The 23,734-nt window shown below is 38.3% G+C and overlaps 1 protein-coding gene across 1 annotated transcript in view; it reads left to right on the plus strand.

Moving 5' to 3' along the window:
- Positions 1-23,734, plus strand: part of GARS1 (glycyl-tRNA synthetase 1) — a 43,815-nt gene that overhangs the window by 14,363 nt on the left and 5,718 nt on the right. The window contains exons 5-13 of the mRNA XM_044765301.2: positions 878-966; positions 1,343-1,419; positions 5,064-5,209; positions 7,484-7,633; positions 11,182-11,344; positions 12,681-12,845; positions 15,991-16,098; positions 16,902-17,047; positions 21,780-21,865. Of these exons, the coding sequence (XP_044621236.1) occupies positions 878-966; positions 1,343-1,419; positions 5,064-5,209; positions 7,484-7,633; positions 11,182-11,344; positions 12,681-12,845; positions 15,991-16,098; positions 16,902-17,047; positions 21,780-21,865 (1,130 nt within the window). The remainder of the gene's footprint in view (positions 1-877; positions 967-1,342; positions 1,420-5,063; positions 5,210-7,483; positions 7,634-11,181; positions 11,345-12,680; positions 12,846-15,990; positions 16,099-16,901; positions 17,048-21,779; positions 21,866-23,734) is intronic.

Consider the following 23,734-nt stretch of genomic DNA (forward strand, 5'->3'; position numbering starts at 1 on the left):
TGAACTGAACAACCTGATAGATGAATTTTTGTGTCTATCCCCAATTATTGCCTTAGTATTGTTCTTAGAAGTTCTGGGCAAAGGTGTGTATACATTTTAAATCAAATACTACTATTTGTATTGAAGTTTCAAGGCAGAAATTTAGATTATTCCTACCAAATTTGTTGAAAGCAAGGCAGAGTTTCTCCAATATAAAAAAACTGTGAAAGGGGAATTCTTACCATTTTGTATCTCATCATTTCATTCTTTTAATGTTGCCTGCTTTAACTAAAAAGAGCTGATTTTCACTGTTTGCATTCTTTAGGCTTTCTCTTAATAATTTCAGTCAGTTAGGACAATGAATTCCTGATGATGGATCTAAAAGATCAGGACAACCTACGCTTTAGCAACTTGTTCCACTAATAAGAACCGTATAGAGATAATATCAGTGTCTTTACAGGTTTCAGTTGGCGGAAAACTCTTTCCTTAAGATTCAGTGTCTATACTGAATTATAACAAATTCTTGGTTAGCCAGATTCCCCGTGGTTTTAGCCTTTGCTTAGATCAAATAATAATAGGATAGGCATGGATTAATTGATTCTGCAAAGTAGCACAGATGTTATGACAACTTGTGAAAAAGTATAATCTAGTTGTCTTTTTTCCCGTGGGAAGCAAGAACTTGGGGAGAGGGTGGGAATAGATTCAAGGAAGAATTTTCTCTGGCATATACATTATTATCTACCATGGATGCACCTTTATAGATATGGGAGTGTCCATGTTTTGGATATACAAATATAAACTATTGATAAACATATAAAAGGAAGATTGTCTTATAAGGTAAAATCTATATGTTAATTTGTATGAAAATGACAAATTGGCTTGGTATTTGTTAACTTAGGACTTCTGGCCATGTAGACAAATTTGCTGACTTCATGGTGAAAGATGTAAAAAATGGAGAGTGTTTTCGTGCTGACCATCTATTAAAAGGTATGATTCTTCATCTCAGATAAATATCCTTTCAAGTAGGATTAATCAAAACAAAGGGTTTAGATTAAACTTTTCGCAAATATTTCTATTAAATTTTTTGGGGAGGCATAACAAATAAAGAGTAAAGTGCACAGGTCTTAAGTTTACAGATCAAGTCCCTTATTTTAAAGAAAGTAGTTATATACAGATAGAGATTCTAAGTCAGCAAAAGAAGACAGTATCACGACTATCTCTGTAAAATTAACCATGGAATTCATATAAGTTAAGAACAGTATCCTTAGATTCATTTTTTTACCTGTCCAGCATTGAAACTCAAAAGTGCATTGTCCTTTTTCCCAATGATTGAAATTGACTTGTACCAATACTGTTCTTATAGCTCATTTACAGAAATTGATGTCTGATAAGAAGTGTTCTGCTGAGAAGAAATCAGAGATGGAAAGTGTCTTGGCTCAGGTGAGTCCTTGAGAAATGTTGTCACAGGAACTCAGGTGGCTGCTGTCTTTGTCTCAGCATTTGATGACTGTTGAAGTCCATGTTGTGCTGGCCCAGGCCGCCATTGGAAGGAAGCAGAGTTTGCCTTCGCTCCCTCATAGCATCTCTTTTTGTACTTGTATTTTCTTCTCTCTCTACCTTTTGTGGCTGACCTTTTATATTACCCAAAACCAACAAGTCAGTGTAAATAGGCGTAGAATTTGTTCTCTCTCCTTGGAAACCAGTTTTCTGGATTTAATAGCAAAAACCCGCGGAGTGACAAATGATGAATGCTGTTCAGTGTTAGTGTGGAGATTGGGGGGCAATATCTTTATGAGCACTGTCTCATCAGCTGCTTGATCTGCCTCTGGTTGCACTTCCCCAAAGACATGCTGCTGTTCTTAGAAACTGGTCAGCAGACCCCTGCTTTTCCTGTAGACTAATGTTCTATAATTTCTATTTGAGTTGACAAATTTTAGGGAAGCCAAAAGGGACCATTGAGATAATCTATTCTGACTTTCACCAAGTGCAGGACTACCTTCTGTATCATAAGTAGTTCTTATCTTCTTTTTGGGTTACACAGTACTTTAAGAATATGATCAAAACTGCACGTCTTTGCCCCAGGAAGATGCACATGTCCATGTGTACATGTTGCTGATGTCTCACCTCATGTACCCATTTAAGCAAAGTACATTTCTGCAACACCATGTTTGATCATGAGGTCCGCCAATGCTCACCTCTTAAATTTTATTTACTTCCCTGGGTCAAAAAAACAACCACCACTGCTGTGTTTATATATATTTTCTTTACATTGGTATGTACATATGTGAGGCTGAAATGTAGGACTCCCCAACTGTTTGCTTTTTTCTCATGAGAATTTACTGGATACTCTTCCACTGTTGCCCTAATTTATTTTAACCTGCTAACTTTTCTCTGTGATGTCTAGCTTTCTAACATTAGCTGAGAAAGTTTTTCCTTCCTCATTTAAATTGAAAATCTTCTTAATCTGACTGTTGACTCATCTGCCAATTTATTTTGGTCCTCGTCAAGTATATTTTATCCCTTGCTTGAAGCTCACTGCTTTAGTATTGTTACTCATGGTTTAGAAAATTGATTCTTGTATTTTGACACTTATAGCTGCACATTTGTTTCTCATTTCCTTACTTTTCCAAAGGCATGATCTTTATTAGAAAGAAGAAATGAAAAGCACTTCTAATTACCCCTAAATTATTCTGTTTCCCATTCAGAATGTTAGATTTACTAAGGTTTTGTGTATATGTGTCTTCAATCCTAACAGTTTCATTCATTTTCAAGTGAATTGTCAGAAGCAGGAAGTAATTAGTTGATTTATTACATCATAATTTATGGTTTGAGCACTGACTTTCTGTTTCATCTCAAATTCATGTTCTAGGAGTGCACTCTGTTTTTTGATTTGCCTTATCGGATATAGATAGCTAGATAGGTAGATAGATACATACGGCTGTCAATATAATCTTCAGTGAAAAGTTAGGGGCTCATAGGAAGTGGCCCTGGTGGATTCATGGCTCAAGGCCTATCTGTTGCTTGAGCACATAATAGCATTTTCTGCACCTGTTAGTGTCTGTGACTCCTTTTCAGCTTTAATGAAGCATGATGACTTCTTTAAAAGGCACTGACTCACCCTCCGTGGTAGGAAGAGCTGTATTCCTCTTACGTGGATTCAATGCTCAGGATTAATTCTCTTGTTTTTCTTCTCTGTCCGTTTTTCCTGACCCATCTCTGCATGTACCAGTTTTTAAAATCATTTTTTAACTTTTTATTGTGAAAAATTCACTACATATAAAAATAGAAAATAGTATAATAAGTACTTATGTACCCATCAGCTTGCTTCAGTATTATCAGATTTTGTTGAATCTGTTCCCTACTCACTTTCCTGCCTTCTTCCTCTGAATTTTTTTTGTTTTTTTGAGGAAGATCAGCCCTGAGCTAACATCTGCTGCCAATCCTCCTCTTTTTGCTGAGGAAGACTGGCCCTGCACTAACATGCATGCCCATCTTCCTCTACTTTATACGTGGGACGCCTGCTACAGCATGGCTTGCCAAGCGGTGCCATGTCTGCACCTGGGATCCAAACCAGCGAACTCTGGGCCACTGAAGTGGAACGTGCACACTTAACCGCTGTGCCACTGGACTGGCCCCCCTCGGAATTTTTTTGAACATCAGTTTTTACATCTGCAAATATTTCATTATATATCTCTAAAAAATAAAAATCTTTTAAAAGCGAACCTCCTTGCTGTTACCTTGGTAAATATTAATAATTTTATGATATTGCCAAATTCCCCTCCATAGGGGTTTTGATTCCTGTGTGTAGCCTCGGAATCTTTTCTTCCTGACTTCTTTTTTCATTATATCTTCTATTGAAAAGCACTGTATATTCTTGAGTTGCCTGGGAACCACTGATGTTCCACAGACTCTTTGACTTTCTCCTCGAGTCCTGGGGAGACCAGCCAATGTTTATGGTATTCTTATCTTGAAGTCCCTGGAACACTTTCCTCAGTGATCCAGTCTCCTGGCTAATGGTATGAATATGATAGTTTGTGCATTCCCCCTAGAATTTCTATAGAAATAGAGTCCAGATGGCTTAATTTTTTAAAGAATTATTTATTCAAATTTGGAGCAGGTAGTTAGTGTGAGTAGGTTACCTTTCTGTGGAGTAAAAATGTTCATTGCATTTATGAGGGGAGCAAATTTAGTTGTAATAGTCGTCTTTTATTGAGTAGCTACTGTGTGCTAGGCCCTGTGCTATATACTTTACATATATTATTTTATGTATTCACTCTTCATAGTAGCCCTTCATAGTGAGGTAGATTATGTTCTCCCCATTTCACAAATAAGCAGACTGAGGCTCAGAGAGCTTAGGTAAGGACTTAATCTTGGGTCACACAACCCAAGTAAGTGGTAAAGTTGGGTGATTTACCCAGGTTTTTCTGGTTTCAAAGCCTCAGTTCTTATGGCCATGAGTTGATTTATCTAATTATTTTGTTTCTATTACGAGATTATTTCTTTTTAAGTTTTAAATATTCTTTACTATTAGATGGCTTGTTGAAGTCATTTGGAATTCTTGAATTGGAGGTCATTCATCATTTTAGGGGGTTGGCATTGATCATCAGTGTGTAGAATGTGGAGGACGCTGGAAAATGCAGAGATGAGTAAGACATAGCTTCTGCCTTCAAGGAACAACATCTAGCAGGAAAGGAAAGTTACATGCACATTTAATTAATAGGGAAGTGCACCTGACTCTTAAATATGCGCAGAGTGGTAAAATTCAACTTTGAAAACTTTACGTGATTTCAGATTCTTGCCAACCAGTGACTGTTGCAATTGAACAAGAGGTATTCTGCCTTATCTTTCATTGTGTAAGGGTGAATGTGTGGGTTTTAGGTCAGTCCCAGAAAGATACTCCGTTTCTCTGTTGGTAAATGCAAAGTGTATAGACTGGTTATGGTTTTACTGTGCATATCTTAAGAGTTAGGTGAATTGTAGTGTTCTTATTTTGTGTGAGTTTTAATGAAAGATGGGGTTTTATATGTAATATCTTATGCCTTGTTTTTTCTCAGTCTTAATTTTTTCCTTGACTTATTCTTTAGCTCGATAACTATGGACAGCAAGAACTCGGGGATCTTTTTGTGAATTACAATGTAAAATCCCCAATTACTGGAAATGATCTGTCCCCTCCGGTGTCTTTTAACTTGATGTTCAAGACCTTCATTGGGCCTGGAGGAAACATGCCTGGGTACGTATCACTTATTGTTTATGTAACACAGTTATTAAAATTGCTTGAAATAAAGGGTAAATATCAATATCAATCATGAAGGAAAAATTTTGAGAAGTGATATGTGGAAAGTGCAGATAAATATATTAAGGAGAAATAATGACAAACATATTCTTAAATTTTATTTCTTCTAATTCTTTCCGAATATAATTTTTTTTTAGTGAATATGATGATTTTTTTGCCGTAAAATAAAAGTGTGTGGTCATCTTATCTTGTAGTTACAGCTGCAAAGGGCAGAAGAGACAGTTGAAGAATGATTCTGAAAGTCATTGCACTTATGCTGAAGGAGACTGTAGATCCTATTTAGTCTAGATCAGCACTGTCCAACAGAACTTTCTCCCGTGATGGAAATGTTCTATAATCCGTGCTGTCCAATATGCTAGCCGTTAGCCACATGTGGCTGTTGAGCACTTGAAATGGGGCTCTGTGCTTCTGAGGAACTGAATTTCAAAATTTATTTAATTTTGATTAATTTAAATTTAAATAGACGTGTGACTAGTGGCCTACCGTATTGTTCAACATAAGTTTAGCTTGTTGATTTAAAAGATGTGGTTTTCACAGATAAGGAAAACCTGAGCAGTTTACAATGTCATCCAGAACTAGAATCTGTATTTCCAGATTCCTTGTCCATCGTTAACAAACTTTTCCAGAGTATTCCATTTCATAGCTTCAGATATTTTTCTTATGGTCTCATTTTAGGGTGAGAGAGAGTAGGTTTTTGCTAGGTGAAGCTAGATAGATCTTGTTTCCTGGAGTAGAAACTAAAGAGTAATAAACATTAATTGTGACAGAATGTATTACTGGGGTTATTTTAATAAGACACCGGATTGATTTGAGGTATTTTGTGGAAAAGAGGCCAAAGGTAAGGCTTTTATTTTGGCCATATATACAGAGATTCATAAAATTGTCCGTACCCTCTGACTTGTCATCCCACTGCTAGGAATTTATCTAAGGAAATAATTCAAAAGGAAAGGAAGGGCTGACCCAGTGGCGCAGTGGTTAAGTGTGCACGTTCCACTTCAGTGGCCCGGGCTTTGCCAGTTCGGATCCTGGGTGCGGACCTACGCACTGTTTGGCAAGCCATGCTGTGGCAGGCGTCCCATATATAATGTAGAGGAAGATGGACATGGATGTTAGCTCAGGGCCAGTCTTCCTCAACAAAAAGAGGAGGATTGGCGGTAGATGTTACTCAGGGCTAATCTTCCTCAAAAAAAAAAAAGTAAAAAAGAAAAGAAAAGAAAAACAAAGGGAAAGGAAACTATACTTACCAAGAGGATATAAATTAAAAGTAGAAATAACCTCTTTATCCAATAATTTAGGAGTGGTTAAATAAAGTAGATCATTTTAGTAGAATACTCTGCAGCTGTTAAATAGGAGCAATTTTTACGATTATTTAGAAAATGGAAAGTATAAAATAAATGAAAGGATACATAATTATATACATTCTGCTTATAAGTATGCATATAAACTGTAGCTATACGTATATTTGGATGAAATCTGGAAAGGACCACAAAAATGAAGAGTTGGTGTGTTAGAGTGAGAAGAGGGTAAAATTTTATTTTGTTTTTTGTTTTAAAGTTGTTTTCACAGAACATTTATTTTGAAGTAGGTTCTTGGGAACACTTTCTTAGTTGATGTTTTGTGCAGAATATTTTCTGTGAAATTGAAAAGAGGACAATGGCTGTAATGGTGTATTGCTTGACTATATCTTTAAAATGTGGAGAAATACAGAAGAAGCCTCTGGCTGAAAATGTAAAATACCGCAAAGAAGGAAAGAGTATGAAAAACCTCAAAAATTGCCTGGCTTCTTGTGATGAGTGAGCTCTAATGTTGACTGTTAGCCTGTACTGGCTTCCTTAGCTCCACAGTGCTGCTCTAATTCGTGGGTCTTATTTTCGAAAAGATCTAAAATTGTCATCTGCTTCCATGTACATGATAGTCAGGAGAATATCAGAGGTTTTGGGGACATTATGAGAGAGGTGGTGTTTGACTAATGAGTGATTAAATAAAAATTTAAAAAACAGTAGTATTGCTATACCAATTACCTGATACATTCTCTAATACTTGAGAATGTTTGTTATCGAGGGAAATAGCTATTTCTGAAACTCCGTTTTAGGGCCCGTACAGCTTTGTATGAATATATTTAGGACTTTTAGGATCTATATCTAGAATTTCAGATTTGTTGGAGAACATAATTTCTTTCTTTGTAACAGACTGATTTATTTAAATTTATAGGTACTTGAGACCAGAAACTGCACAGGGGATTTTCCTGAATTTCAAACGACTTTTGGAATTCAACCAAGGAAAATTGCCTTTTGCTGCTGCCCAGATTGGAAATTCTTTTAGAAATGAGATCTCCCCTCGATCTGGACTGATCAGAGTCAGGTACTGCCTGTGTTATTCTTCTGGTAAAATTAGTGAATGATGTTGGCGTTGAATTGGAAACGAAAGCTTGCTATTTTGAAACAGTTCTGCTTCATTCTTACATCGTTATGTATTTATTTTTGTCCTTCACAAAAGCATGTTTTACGTCTGTAATCTCCAGATGTAGTCTCTGGGATGACAGGCAGTTTTGAGTGATCTGGTGAACTTGAAGGGAAGGGAAAGGGGATGAAGAGTAGCTTCGGTTTCTGACCTGCTCCAGAACTGTCTTTTCTCTTTTTCATCGTGTTTTGATGATGGCAAGGTCTTGATTGTCTAAACCAAGGCATTTTCTGCTAATGGCGATATATGTCAGCGGAGGGTGAGGTGATGGAGTGATGGTTATGACAGGAGGATCATTCTAGGTGTCCAGGGCAACAGCATTGCTAGAGTTGGGGTGAGGGTGTTTCAATAACCCATTGGTGTTTGTCCAGATATTTGGGGGGCCTCTGTGACAGAAAGGCCAGCTAGCAGGCTTACCTCTATCTGCTCTAGTTCAGACACTCCCTTGCCTCTATTCTAATAACTTCCTGTTGTCACATGGATCCAGGAGTGTGTGGGAAGGCATGCTGGCACTGTTCAGTTCCATTTTTCCTTGGACACTTATTATGACTTAGCTGTTTATGGCTTAAGCTTTTTCTGATTTCTATACATTTTCTTACTGATATCTCTTAAGGTATTAAATTCCATATTTTAGGATGCATAGGTAAACTTTTAACTTTCTTAGGCTCCAGAAGTATTTCCCAACGCCCCACCCATTTCCTGTCTTTTCTTCTTACTCTTTATAATTACAGACTTCAGTGATGGTGTATCCCAGCCACTGACTCTACGTGAAAGCACCCAGAGCACTAGCCTAAACCTGTTAGTCCCCATGGCAGCTGAGGGAATGCCCCTATGTTCTGACCAGACTATATTTTCAAGCCTGTTGTCCCTTCAGCCTCATGGTCTAGAGAGGGGAGACAGCATGGAGGAAAGTGCTGGCACAACTTAGAGAAATGGAGGGGGGAGGACCCCTGGGCCTTCACGCGGAAAGAAGAGGTAGTCAGAAATTCTAAGCAGGATTATATCTATGGAAAACTTGTCAGATTTGAGTCTGTTTTATTACCCAACATCTGGGTTTTTTGTATCTTTTTCCGTTTTGTTTTTTGGCTTCCCCTCAGTTGCGGTGGTGTCTGCAAGCATGCTGTCAAAATACCGAGGAAGCTGTGTAAGGCTGACCTTGTCTAAACCCAGTGTTTTGGAGAGGATTTACATCAAGTAGCATAGCTATTGGCAGATTATAAAGGACCGTGAAGTGAGGCAAAAACCTGTGGAGTGAAAAGTGGTAAATAGGAAAACCAGCTCAGAACTGAGGAGCCATCCCGGGGGTTACGTGGTGAAAGGCCCTGGGGCTTTCTGACCTTTTAGTCCTTGGTCATTTTCACTTCCAAGCGTCCTGTCTGGATTTTGGTGGGTTTTGTTGCGTGCCTCTGCAAGATCCTGACTAGAAGTCCGCTCATTCTTCCATGAGTCAACATCCCTGTGGTTTTTGTGCCGTGGTAGGGCTAGGATTTGTTTGTTTAGTGTTAGGTTTCTTCTTGATGACGTAGCGTTACTAGTTGCTGATTAGTCTTGGTATAGCTGTGATTCCTTTTGTTCAGATTAGGAATATTAGATTGTTCATATGAAATTTTTAAAAACTTTAATTGTCTGGTTCGTCCTCTAGGTCTATATGTGCAGTTCCAGGTACAGTCTCTGAACTCAAAGATAAGAGACAGCTGGTAAAATCAGTGTTAGTGTCGATTTCTGTCTCCTCTCTGTGAGCTGGGATTATTGGACAGCAGATGGAAAGACTTTGGCAGCAGATTCATTTGGGATTCTGGGCAAGGCCCTTATTTTGATCTGCCCTGCATCTTAGATATTCTGTTGCTGTCAGCCCAGTTATAAGCCCTGTGAGGACAGATATCGTGCTTCTCCGTCTCTCTCATCTCTGTGTGGACATCGAAGATGTTTGATGGTTGTTGAAAGACAGTTAAGACATAGGTGCTGCAGGACCAAATAAGAAATACCATTAAAAAATAAAAGTTAAAAATCAGAGCTCTTTTGCAATGCGTTTCATGTATTTTTAGGACCCATTTAAGCAATTTTTCATTGCCTCTAAAACATCTGAGATAGTCATGAAAGTGCACTGGTAAATTTGTGTGTGTGTGTTTAAAGAAGAGAGATTTGATTTTGACTCATAAAATTAACTTAAAACTGTTTTTTCCCGAATAGCTACTAAATTGCCATTAAGAGAAATTTCTTTGGGAAACCATTACTATGTGGATATTTATTTCATCATTGTGCTGTTAGCTTATTCAATTCATGCCTTACGTCCTCTGCGTTGAATAACATTTTATTTAAGCAGCTCTTACTCTAAAGAAACCAGCTGTGTGGTGCCATTCTCAGTCATTTACTTGTTCAGAGCAATAAAAAAGAAGAAATCAAACTACTGTAAAAGCTAAAGAACAATTTCAATTTACTTTAAATTTCCCATTCTGAAAAGTGAAAAGTAAATATCAGGAGCTTCATTTGGTGTATATTTATAAAGACTTGCTAATGCTTTAAGGAAAGCCATTTTATTTGAAAGTCAGTATTCAATATGTCATTTCTTTTTTGTGTCTGACATTTGCTTAAATTTTCCTGATTTTAAAAACTGTATCAAAACTGTTCTTTAAAAATTATTTTCCATTAAAAGTAATAATCTTTTGTGGTTGTGGCTAGTGTTAAAGAAAAAACAGAGATGGACAGTAGTTAAAGTGGTAAGAGCAGATTTTATTCAGGACTGTTGCAGTAGGAGAGCAGAGACCTCAGTATAGAACAGGACTCGGTTCCAAATACGGCAGGGCAAGTGAAGATTTATAGCCAGGAGCAGGATGGGCTCAGTGGATGGAGAATTAGTAAGAGGGAACATCAGGAACGAGGGGGGCTCTCTGACTAAACCCACCTAACAGAGTAGAGTTAGTGCTGCTGAAGACAGGCCAGGGTGATCAGACATCACCTGGGGGATGGTGGAGGGTGACAAACCTGATAAAATACCAATGGTGATCAGACAGCAAGGCGGGGAGTGGTTCTGGTTAAACTGACTTATTAGCAGAGTTCTTGCTAAAACTGGGTTTGACAAGGAAGTGCACAGATGGGCCTAGGAGAAGGTTCAGGAGACTGACTGAAGTTTGGTCAAGTAAAGAATCCGGGACCAGACAGAAGGAATTAATATTTGAGAGAAGTTTGATTGTGTTTATTTATGTAGAATACTGTTTAAGGGAGGAATAAAGTTTTCATTAATGTGTTTAAAAATAGCAACCACCCAGACAAACCTAATCCAACTTTTTTTCTTTGGCCATTCCTTTAGGAGACAATTTTCTGTTTAGCGAAAAGAGGTTCCTGTAGCGTGAGGGCCTATATCATTGTAGAATGAAGTTGAAAATAAAGGCCTTGTTTATGTTTTTTATAGCTAATCATGCAATTTTTGCTCCTTACGTTTTTAATTTCAGAGAATTCACAATGGCAGAAATCGAGCACTTTGTAGATCCCAGTGAGAAAGACCATCCCAAGTTCCAGAATGTGGCGGACCTCCACCTTTACTTGTATTCAGCAAAAGCCCAGGTCACCGGACAGTCTGCTCGGAAAATGCGCCTTGGGGATGCTGTTGAACAGGTGAGATTCCATGGGCAACGTAATTGAGGTTATATCTATTCGGGTTTGCAGAACTTAGCAAATTCTGTGTACTGGCTGGCAAAACAGTTTATTTTAGCAGTCGTTTTATTTTTTTATACAGTATTTATGATACACTGTTATTATAGTGGGAGGAAATTACCTGAACATGCCAATTTGCAGGCCACTAGGGCTAACACGAAAAAAATGTTTAGCGGAGCACTTGGAAAAAAGATCTTGGTTTGAACTGTACCCCATCAATCCGACTTTTAACAATATGTACTACTTTTTGGGAGACATTTTGACTCACAGAAAGCAAGCCCTTTGGATTTTAAACTTCTATATTACCCATAGCAATTGGGGTAAAGTCTTGTATATAATAGAATTCCTCTAATTATTTGCCTGAAGAAATGAGTGAGTGAGAACTTTCCCGCAGTAGCTGCTGCCCAAGGGTAGAATGAATTGCCCTGGGGAACAAGAGCTTCCTGCCCCTGAAAATATTCGAGAGGCTGGCTGAGAACTTGGCGGCCATTTTGTAGAAAAGAGCCCTGCAGTGGGTAGGAGACGGGGCTGGATCATTTCTAAGGGCCTTCCGGTACTGAAATTGTAGGATTACGTATACTATGGGGTTCACAAATTTCGGTAGATAAGAATATGTTAAAATCCCCTCAGCATGTCATTCCTTTTGTTAATTCAGAAGGAATATATTTGCCATTCCGTAGGGTCATTATTATGCATGTCATTTTTGTATTGTAGATTTAGAAAGTGTAAGATGCTAGGCTGAATTTTTGCTGACCCAGTGAGTATGATAGAAAGATTTCGAATAACTCTGTTATTATGAGCTTGTTAACTTGACACAAACCCCTTTAAAAATGGCCGAGGGGCCAGCCCCATGGCTGAGTGGTTAAGCTCTCATGTTCCGCTTCGGGGCCCAGGGTTTCACCTCTTCAGATCCTGGGGGCAGACACGGCACCACTCATCAAGCTGTGCTGAGGTGGCGTCCCACATAGGACGACAAGAAGGACCTACAAGAAGAATCTACAACTATGTACTGAGGGGCTTTGGGGAGAAGAAGGAAAAAAAAAAAGAAGATTGGCAACAGATGTTAGCTCAGGTGTCAATCTTTAAAAAAAAAAAGACCAAGATCACATTCTGGGTATTTGAGATTATTCTGAAAGCTAGATAAATTAGCTTACCTTATATTTCAAATATTTTTCAGTAGATGATGAACAACTCAATGGAAAATGGTACCTTGGCCTTCAGAAGTGTTAATGTGTGTGATTTTTCCTTCCTCTGTGCTTGCTTACTTATTTATTTACTTTTTTTCGTTTATTTTTAGGGTGTGATTAACAACTCAGTATTAGGCTATTTCATCGGCCGCATCTACCTCTACCTCACTAAGGTTGGAGTATCTCCCGATAAGCTCCGCTTCCGACAGCACATGGAGAACGAGATGGCCCATTATGCCTGTGACTGTTGGGATGCCGAATCCAAAACGTCCTATGTAAGTAGAATAGGATGGTTTTCACTGCGTGATTTTCACTTTGTTAACTTGGAAGCATGGATGTCATAGTTGCCTTTTTTGTGCTTTATGTCAGAGTGAAACAAGAAGAAAAGAGATCTTTTCCTGAGCAAAATGGAAAAAGCAGTTGCCCCCTGCCCTCTTAGAAGGAGGGGGTGACTCTTGTGTTCCAGGAGCCCTTGGTAGGCCTCAGAGGCTTTACTGAGAGAATGAGAGAGAGAGGGAAGGCCAGTGATGGGGCAGTGCTGGCGTGTCCACTCCTGGGGTGGGCAGTGTTTCTGGTAATATCCCTGAATGCAGCTAAGATGGGGTGGCCTCCCTCCTGACAGGGACCCCAGCAAATGTTGGAGATGGTGGACTGAGTAAGGAAAGTCATAGTGCTGTTGGTTTAGAGAGCTTTTTGGTAGATCTTGGGGATAGACCAGTAGATTCTAATCTCTTGTTTAGGAACTACCTTTTCTCAAATTCTACGTATTTATTTAATACTAATTCAGAGAAGAGCTCCAGGTTACCTCTTCACTGTACTTTCCCATTCCTGCCCCCCGAACATGAACATTAGGACTGAAGGACTGCAAGGCATTTGGATATGGGAGATGCTTTCTGTGTTGGTGGCAGTGGAAACAAGGGGGCTGAGAGTTAGTGCTAGAGAGGCTCCTTGCCCAGGTAGAGACTCTAGCCAGGGTCTTTGGTTCCATGTGCTCTTGGCTTTACTTTTTATAGTGACTTTATTTTAATAGATTCATTTTTTTAATTAAAAATAAAAATTAGTCATTTAAAGAAAATAATGACTCCTTTTTGTGATACAAAAAGCAAAGAATAATTCTGAAGAATATTGTGTAGAAAGTGAAACTTCCAATTCTGTGCGCCCCTCCCCAAAAGTGTTTCATGTCTCTTTGTCTGGATCAGGAATTGGCAAACGTTTTCTGTAGTAAATATAGGAAATAGTTTAGGCTTGGTGGGTCTCTGTCGTCTCTCTTCTTTGTTGTTGTTTTTACAGCCCTTTAAAGATGTGAAAGCCATTCTTAGGCCCATGGGCCTTGTTTTTTCAACCCGTGTTCTAGATGATTTTATATGCATTACAAACATACAGATGTATACCTGGATAATGATACACATATGTCTATAGTAACTGTTATTTATATATTCTTTTTTCTATGTCAAATTAGGAAAGAATTACTATAATCTGTTAGGTTTTTCTTGTTACTTTATTGTCTTCACAAGCTTGCTTGACATATGTGTGCCAAAATGATAGCAGTAATTATTTTTTGATTGTAGATGATCATTAATTTCTTTATATGTTTTAGATTTTTGGGAATTTCTTGTTACGTTTAAATCATACCAATAAAATGTTTTCTGTTTTGTGTGAGAAAAGATTACTTTTTTTCTCTTTGTTCCACACCAGTTCCCTCCCCTAGTTTGCTCTGACCCTAATTTCAAGTTAAACCAGACACAGACTCTTGCTGTCTCAATGTAGATTCTGAATCTGGCCTGGATTACGTTTCATGTATTTCATTTGTTTGTGCATTCACCATTTGTAGTTGTTAAGGGCTGGATACCATTCTCAGTGCTTCACATGTGTAATCTTATGTAGTCCTCACAGTAGTCCTGTTCCTGAGGAAACCGGAGTGCTGAGAAGTTGTGTAACGGGCTTGGGTGTCACAGCTAGTGAGTGGTGGTGCTGGTGTAGGAACCCGGCCGTCCGACTCCAGGCCCACGCTCTTAACCACAGGGCTGCGTTGCTTTAATAAACCTGATGGCATTCCTGCTCGTCTTTATCTGAGGGCTGCTGTGAGCTGAGGCCAAGCCCTAGTGGGCCGGGGCTCAGAAAATGCGGGCCCAGCATAGAGGTTAGGCTGCAGTGTTTTGTGTAAGGTCATTGGAAGACAGGACTAAACAAAACCCGAGGTTTTGAAGTAACAGAAGCTTTTGAGGAGAGGGGAGAACTCCTTTAAAGATTTTAGTATTTCTTTTTGTGTGCTTCACATTTTATTTTTTTGGTAAAAAATGTTAGCAATGCAGCTAATGCTCCACCCTTTTGCTCTCCTTCCTCAGAGGTAACCAGTGTCCCAACGTTGTTGTTTATCATTCTCAGGCATGTTTTTGTAATTTTACCTTTTACTACATAAATATGTTAGTTGACATCTTTGGTAACTAACCACCAAGTTATATGTTTAAGAACAGAAATACACTAGGTGACATCTTTGGTGGCTGGCAGATGATCAAGGTGCGTGTGTTTAGGCTTTGTTCTTTAATTCCCTGTTGTTACCTGTTGGGCTTTCGGAGCTTATGTGAGTTTTACGTTTGCCCTCCATTCCAGGCACCCCAGGAGGTAACATGTGCTTGGAAAGCTTAGTCCTTGTGATGGGTGAATTTCCCCAAACTCTTTGGATCAAAGGGAAAACATAAATACTCATGAGAATGACTAATTAGATATCTACTAAAATAAGCATTTTACCTCTTTTGTTCTTATTCAAATAATACATTCTTAAGGGGCTTTGAAAACAATTTAGATTTTGCTTTTGAAAAGTATCTTAGGTATTAACAAGAAATGGAACCTGGTACTAATGTGATAGTAACGCTGTTGTTAAGTTTTGTTCCGTGACCTAAACATCATGTGCTCTTCCTGAGTTTTGTTTTGTTGGGTAGGGAGCTGAATTGAGCACAGGTGCTCAGGCTCGTGGCCGGCTGAGGTGTACATTAGGAGAGCTCTCTGATGCCCAGGTGTGAGAGCCGCAGACACTTCATCCAAAGAGAGTGGTGGTTTCTTCTAGATTCATTTTGAGTCCTGGTCACAAATTTAAAACAAAATCTACTGGTTTTGTCTAGGTTCACATTTTATTTCCATTATTAAATCCTAGAATATGTTAGTTTACCCCACATGTACAATATGGCAAAATCTGTCCAGAGAATAAGAGGACTACTCTGTGTACATGCGTAAATTACATTTTATAGGGTTGTTAGCTGCCTGATGTGTGAAACTATTCCCATTTCAAACCTTTGTAAAAGCTGAGTGGAGATTCTCTTATTGAATTATTCTCGAGTATGTGGAAGAGTTGTTATAATCCACATGCATCTGTGAATGAACCCAATATAAGTAATAAGTGTTTTGTCTATTGTGTCTTTTTAGGGTTGGATTGAGATTGTCGGATGTGCTGATCGTTCCTGTTATGACCTTTCCTGTCATGCACGAGCCACCAAAGTCCCACTTGTAGCTGAGAAGCCTCTGAAAGAGCCCATATCCTTTCTGGTCACTTTAAAAACTCAGGACTGAAGTGTAAACAGACATCTTGGAAATGGATAAGTCCAAGTCTGTATCTTGTTCTATGGATAAATTGAGGTGTTTTGGATATTGTGGTAACACTTACTTAAACACTTTTTAGCCGTCACCTTGCTCCTTTCCTATTCTCTTCACTTGTAATCTGACATGTGCCACCTCAGTGTTTGGTCCTTAAAAGCAGCCTATTCAGAGAAATGCTCTGAATGTCTTTCAGAGTGTTGACTAATTTTTCTCAGCCTTCTCCAAAGTGTATTTCTCCACACCTGCACCTGCCTACGCACTCTTTAAATAAAGAGTATCTAGTGAATACTTTCTCTATTAGAAGATGAGTGCCATTTTATAGTAGATGAAATAATAATTTAGCTTACTTGATCTGTAAGTCAGCAAGGTAGGAATTTCCTTCCTCTATCAGGCACTGAGGTTGCGAGCTGATCTCAGGGCAAGGCCAGCGACAGGAAAGAGCTCCTGTTCTGTTGGGACATTTTAGAAATGGATGAACTGTTATCAAAGGTTGTTAGGCTGTGTATCAGGTTATATCGCTGATTAGCTAATACTACTTTTACGGTGTTTGCTTAGTTTGAGAGAGGTTTGTCTGAATGGTTTTGTGGCTAGTTGTTTCCATCTTAAGTCAGCATCCACAGGATCTAGAATACCAATAGAGAACTGGTGATTGTATTCAGTCAGTGATTGATCGTTCTCAAGACCGTTTCTTGAAATACTGAGGCAGCTCTGTATTTTTGGATTCCTTGACTACTTCATACAAAACAGTCAATGTTGTTCAGTTTGAACCCAATAAGGGAGCAATTGGTAAGGCGTATAAGAAAGATGCAAAGCTGGTGATGGAGTACCTTGCCGTTTGTGATGAGTGTTACATTACAGAAATGGAGGAACTACTGAATGAAAAAGGGTAAGATGTAAGATGCAGGCTTGCCATGGACTCCAGTCAGATACGTCCTCTCTGCCAGGTTCTGAAGGTTCGGGTGAGATTAGTTTCTTCAGAAAACTTTTTGCAGGAAGGTATTAGACTTAAAAGACTGTGTTTGCCAAGATTTTAGCATTATAGCCTCAAAATAGATTTGAAATGGACTATAAAATGATTTTTCCCCCCAATAACTCTCTTAGAGGAAGAGACTTGTCCAAGATAGTGACTGAGAAAGGATTAGAAGCTACGCCTGTCTCTCAAGTCAGTGCTCTTTTTCTGAGCTTTGGAATGGTCTCTGTAGTTGTTCTAAGCATAAATATAAAAACAGTAGAGAAAAATCTTTAAAGGAATACAAGAAAATCCAGCACTGAACAATGTAAAATTTACTATGTCTGGCAAACAATAAAAATTTTCTAGACATAGAAAACATGAAAATGTGACCCATAATGAGGAGAAAAGTAAGTCAAAAGGAATACCCAGAAATGACAAACATGATGGAATTAATACATAAAGATGTTAAAAGAGTTATTATAAATATGCTTCGTATGCTCAAGGATGTAAGGAAAAACATGAACATACGAGGTGAGAAGTGGAGTATATATAAAAAAGAACCAAATGGAATATCTAGAGGTAATATTTCAAATGAAAATTTCACTAAATGCAATTAGCAGTATATTAAATATTGAGAAGAAAGGTCACTGAACTTAAAGACATAGCGATAGAAACTGTCCAAAATGAAGCAGAGAAAAAATAGCCTTTGGGGCAATATGAGGCAGTCAACATACGTGTAATTGGGAGTCACAGACAGAGGGCGTACGGAGAAAATATCTGAAGATACGTACAGTAGCTGAAAATTTTCCAAATTTAATGCAAACTATAAAACCGCAGATTCAAGAAGTTCAGTCCCAGGCAGAATAAACACAAAGAAAACCACATGAAGGCACGTCAGAATCAAATTGCCAAAAACCAATAATGAAGAGAAAAATCTGTAAACGGGGAAAAAGGCTCATTACATAAAAAGGAGCAAAGATGAGAATGATTAGAGTCCTTGTCAAAAATCATGCAAGTGACAGTACAATAGAATGAAGTCTTTTAAAGCACTTACAGAAATTCTATACTTAGCGAAAACATCTTTCAAAAATGAAGAGGAAGTACTTTCAGATAAACAAAAGCTCAGAGAGTACGTTGCCAGCAGACCTACACTACAAGAAATGTTGAAGTTCTTTAGGCAGAAGTGTGGAAATTGAGATCTACCCAAAGAAATTAAGATCTCTAGAAATGGTAAATGCGCGAGTGAATATAAATGACATTTGCTTTCATTTCTTTAAAATCACATCTCTTAATTTCTTTAAATGATAATGGGCTGTTTAAAGCAAAAACAATAACAATATATTGTGAAGTTTATAATGTATAGATATAAAATGAGTGCCATTAGTAGGCCAAACGATGGGAGCAAAGAATTAGGAACATGCTGTTGTAAGGTATATACATTATATGTGAAGGTGCATAATATTATTTGAAGGTAGACTATGATAAGTTTTAAAAAGTACAAATAGGAAACTCTAGAGCAGTTACCTGGAAAAAATCCCACAAAAACCAAAGGGATATGACTGATAAGCCAATAAGAGAGATAAAATAGAATAATAATGAAATACTCCAGAGGTAGACAGGAGAAGAGGAAAAATGAACGAAGAACAGATGGGAGAAAAAGAAAGTAACTTGTAAGATGGTAGATTTAAACTCAACAATGTCAATAATTACATTAAATACAGTGATCTTTATACTCAAATTAATAGCCATTGATTGTCAGACTGGTTAAAAAATTCAAGACTCAATTAAATGCTGTTTACAGGAAATTCAGTAATTGTAATAGATTTAAAAGTAAAAAGATCAAAATATTTCCCGTACAAATAATTAAAAAGTTGGAGTTGCTGTATTAATATCAAAGTAAACTTCAGAACAAAGAAAATTACCTGGGACAAAGTTGCATTTCATAATGATAAAGGGATCAATTCATCAAGAAGGCATGTTGCTTCTAACTGTGTGCAGCTAAAAACAACCTCAAAATATACAAAGCAAACTTGACAGAACTGAAAGGAAAAATGGACAAATCCACAGTTATAGTTGATTTCTTTTTCTTTTTTTTTTCCATTTAGCAAAAAGATAAGTTTAGTAATAGCCATGAATACTTCTATGGGAATATAAATTCTTTGGAATCCAAAGCAAATGTCTGTGTAAGCTTGGTGAGATGGGTATTCCTGTGAATTTCGGGTAGTACCCATCACTGAAGCCAGAGGGCTGGAGTGGGCTGGCAAATTGTTCAGAATGTCCTCCTGTTTTTCGTTTGTTTGTTTGTTTTTTATTGAGTTAATGATAGGTTACAATCTTGTGAAATTTCAGTTGTACATTAATGTTTGTCAGTCGTGTTGTAGGTGCACCACTTCACCCTTTGTGCCCACCCCCCCACCCCACCTTTCCCCTGGTATCCACTAAACTGTTCTTAGTCCACATTTTTAAATTCCTCATATGAGTGAAGTCATATACAGATTATCCTTCTCTAGCTGGCTTATTTCACTTAACATAATTCCCTCAGGGTCCATCCATATTATTGCAAATGGAATGATTTTGTTCTGTTTAGCAGCTGAGTAGTATTCCATTGTATATATGTACCACATCTTTATCCATTCGTCTGTTGCTGGGCACTTAGGTTGCTTCCACGTCTTGGCTATTGTAAACAGTGCTGCAATGAACATTGGGGTACATAGGACTTTTGGGATTGCTGACTTCAAGCTCTTTGGATAAATAGCCAGTAGTGGGATGGCTGGATCGTATGGTAGTTCTATTTTTAATTTTTTGAGGAATCTTATAGTTGGAGATTTCTATACCTCTCTTTCAGTAATTGGTAGAGCAAGTAGACAAAAAAAAATCAGTAGGAATTCTAAAATATAAACACTGTTAATCAACTTAACTGCCATTTGTAGAATACCTAATAACCAGAGTACACATTTTTTTAAGTACACCTAAGACGTCTTTCGTATTGTTTTTTGTACAGCCTTCCAGATAAGAATGAGGTTTGCATTTTCAAAGGGTTGTTTAGAAAAACAAAGAATACAAGAGAGGACTGCATATGGCCTGCAAACCCTAAAATACCTTGTATCTGATGCTATACAGAAAGTTTACCAACCCCTGTCTTAGACATTAGGCCAGGTGAAAGAAGTCTTATACAAAATATTATTCGCAAAACTCTAGGAAAGACAAATCTAGTTTATAGTGATAGACATCAGTGGTCGACTAGGTTGGAGGAGGTTGAAAGAGAAGGGACACAAGGGAACATTTGGGGTGATGGTGGTTGCATGTGCTTATACATTTGTCAAAAGACCTATCATCAGATGAACTCTTGTAAGTTGAAGATAGAATTGCCCATGTCAGTAGGAAAATTTTTAAAACCTTTCTGGTCTCCCAGAATTAACATCCATTTATGCTAAAACAACATCAAATCCCATTAAAATAGACATAGTTAGATCTCACTATCCAGAAACAAGACAGTTTCCTTTACTAATTATTCTCATACACAAACTTCAGGTAGAGTAGTAAAAATGGAGGAAATCAATGAAAATCATTGGTATGCTGCATGAGATGATCACTGCAAGAAACTAGCAAGACACGTTGCAACGTGTGCCAACTCTGCAGCTTCAAAGACAGCCACACGAGGGCTCTCTGTTCCCAGCACTGAGCTGCCTGTGAGACGCAAGTCCAAACTGATCTTCATACTGTGGGGAAAAAGCTGAAATAGGGGTATTGCATCAAGCACTTTGTAAGGGTGGATCCTTAGGACCTAAAATGAAAGGGGCACATCTCAGGATATGAACATACTGCAGTCAGTGATTTTGGGGTGGGGGCAGGGGGGCAGAAATGTTTTATATTGACATCTCAAACAGAATCATTAAAATTTTTTAAGCTGATCTTCGTCAACCTAAGTGTCAAAGTTCATTTTGGAAATAGTGTGAGAGTTTTAAAATTACTTTCTGTAAGATGAAAATCTGGTCATTTTTACATTTGTTGTGATAGTAATGAGAATGGTGGTCTTTTGCCAACAGGCCAGCTTCTGATAAATTTATTGGAATTGTTCTAAAAATGAACTTTTTAAAAATTGTTTTTGGTTTTACCTTGATCTCAGAACCAAAGGAATTAGTCATAAAGTCACTTGTGGAATTTTATAAAACTAGTGACATTTTGAGTGGCTCCCAGAATACTGTTTGGTACCATTAGAATAATACTTAATTTAGTATTCCTTATGGAGTAATTTAAATGTGACTTCAGCTTTTGTATCTGGAGAGTTGACCAAGTTATATTACACTTAAAATGAAAGGGCCAGCTCCGTGGCCGAGTGGTTAAGGTCGCACGCTCCGCTGCAGTGGCCCAGGGTTCGGATCCTGGGCGTGGACATGGCACCGCTCGTCAGGCCACGTTGAGGCGGCGTCCCTCATCCCACAGCTAGAAGGACGTGCAACTAAGATATACAACTGTGTACAGGGGGGTTTGGGGAGATAAAGCAGAAAAAAAAAAAAAAAAAGATTGGCAACAGTTGTTAGCCCAGGTGCCAATCTTTGAAAAAAAAAACCATGAAAAACAGTTCACCAGTCTGTAAAACTCCTTTAAATTAAGACATAGGAATGTGTGTTTTCACTAATATATAATGTGCTTTGTTTCTTTGTAGGGAATTCACTGTTGAAACTGAAGGGAAAACATTTCAGTTAACAAAAGACATGGTCAATGTGAAGAGATTCCAGAAAACGCTATATGGTAAATTTGTAAAAATAATTAAGAAACAAAAAAATAATATTACTCCTTAAAGTTATTTTTTTTTTTTTTAAGTTTTAGAACAACCATTTTACAGAAAATTTGAATAGGAAAAATAGTTGTTTTTTTTTTTGGAGGAAGATTGGCCCTGAGCTAACATCCATTGCCAATCCTCCTCCTCTTCTTGCTTGAAGAAGATTCTCCCTGAGCTAACATCTGTGGCAGTCTTCTTCTATTTTGTATGTGGGACGCCACCACAGCATGGCTTGAGTGGTGTGGAGGTCCATGCCTGGGATCTGAACCCATAAACCCTGGGCTGCCAAAGCAGAGTGCATGAACCTAACCACCACACTACTGGGCTGGCCCTGGAAAGATAAATTCTTAATGCCACAACTCTAAGTTTGATGACTATGTTTAAGGCATTATCTTGGGCCTTTTTAAAAAAATATATATGTAAAATATAAACTGAAGAACTGAAGAATAATTTATTATGCTGCCTTTAAATTTCTTATGACCTGAGGTGCATATGAAGAATATCTCTTTGATTACGAAATCTTTTTTTTAATTTTTATTTTAAGGAAAAATCCTTCTATTTCCTAAGCAAAAGAGGGAACTTACCCCTTCTGTCTTTTTTGGGCAAATTAACTTGTTAAAAGTCATTTGGATTAGTGATCTTTCATGCTTTTTTAAAAGCCAGGGAGATGATTATTTTTTGTAAAACAAATTCGATGAATTGGGAAATGAGTATTTTGGAGAATATATAAAGGATGCTTGCGGTTAATTGTGGCTGCATTGAAGCTCCTGGACAGTGAGAGTAGTGGGTATTTGAGAAGCTGCTGGCAGTGGAGAGAGCAGGCCTGCTTCTCCATCTGTTTGTGGCCTGCCTTGTGAGCAGGCTACAGCAAGCTGTGACAGCAGTCTGAGCAGTGACAGGAGTGAGCAGGGCTCCTTCTTCATGCTCTGGGGCTTTTTAGCGCCCATCCTGACAGCGGGTTCAGAGTGGTAGTTCACCATTGCTCGGTTGCCACGGACGGATGGGCAGAAGATGTCTTGATCATATTTCTAAAATGTTACTCTTACTGTTTATCACAGACAAAAGAAACAGGCTCTCTTTTCTTCCACATATGTGAGTTTTTGATTCTAGTTATCTCATTTCTCTTAAAACATAAACTCTCCAAGCTTAGGGTTGGTTACCTCAGATCTGGACAGTTCTTAGCAGTGCTTCCTTTCAGAAAAATAGGGAATAATGAATACATTTCCTGTGTATACCACAAGTGTAGGCTTACCCATGGGAAGAGCCGTGAGGCCCTTGGTAAATGTCTTTGACTGAGTGCTGATCCCTTGGCTGACTCTTCTCTAAGGGACCCCTGACGCCAGAACCTTGGAAGTACACAATGGCAGTAACTTGGCTCTTAAAGTGTTCTCATCAAGATGGGGCTGCCCCTTGGCTGAGTGTTGAAGTTCACGCGCTACAATTCGGTGGCCCAGGATTTCCCCGGTTGGGATCCTGGGCGGGGACCTAGCACTGCTCATCAGCCATGCTGAGGTGGCATCCCACATAGCACAACCAGAAGGACCTACAACTGGAATATACAACTATGTACTGGGGAGCTTTGGAGAGAAGAAGAAAAAAAAAGATTGGCAACAGATGTTAGCTCAGGTGCCAGTCTTTTAAAAAGAAAAAAAAGCAAGATAAAAAGTGAAACAAATACAAACCGTGTGATACTTGTTGCATGTAGGAATTGTTTTTGTTAATTTTTCCAGCTACGTTGGTGGATTTTTAATTCTAGCAAAGTCTTATAAAAGGTCTAGAGTTTTAGTAGTTTCTGTATAGGCAAGGCAGATGATAGAGTAGAGCTGCTGCTGTTCATA

The sequence above is a fragment of the Equus asinus genome, chromosome 1 (assembly GCF_041296235.1).
Source record: "Equus asinus isolate D_3611 breed Donkey chromosome 1, EquAss-T2T_v2, whole genome shotgun sequence".
Lineage (NCBI taxonomy): Eukaryota > Metazoa > Chordata > Mammalia > Perissodactyla > Equidae > Equus > Equus asinus.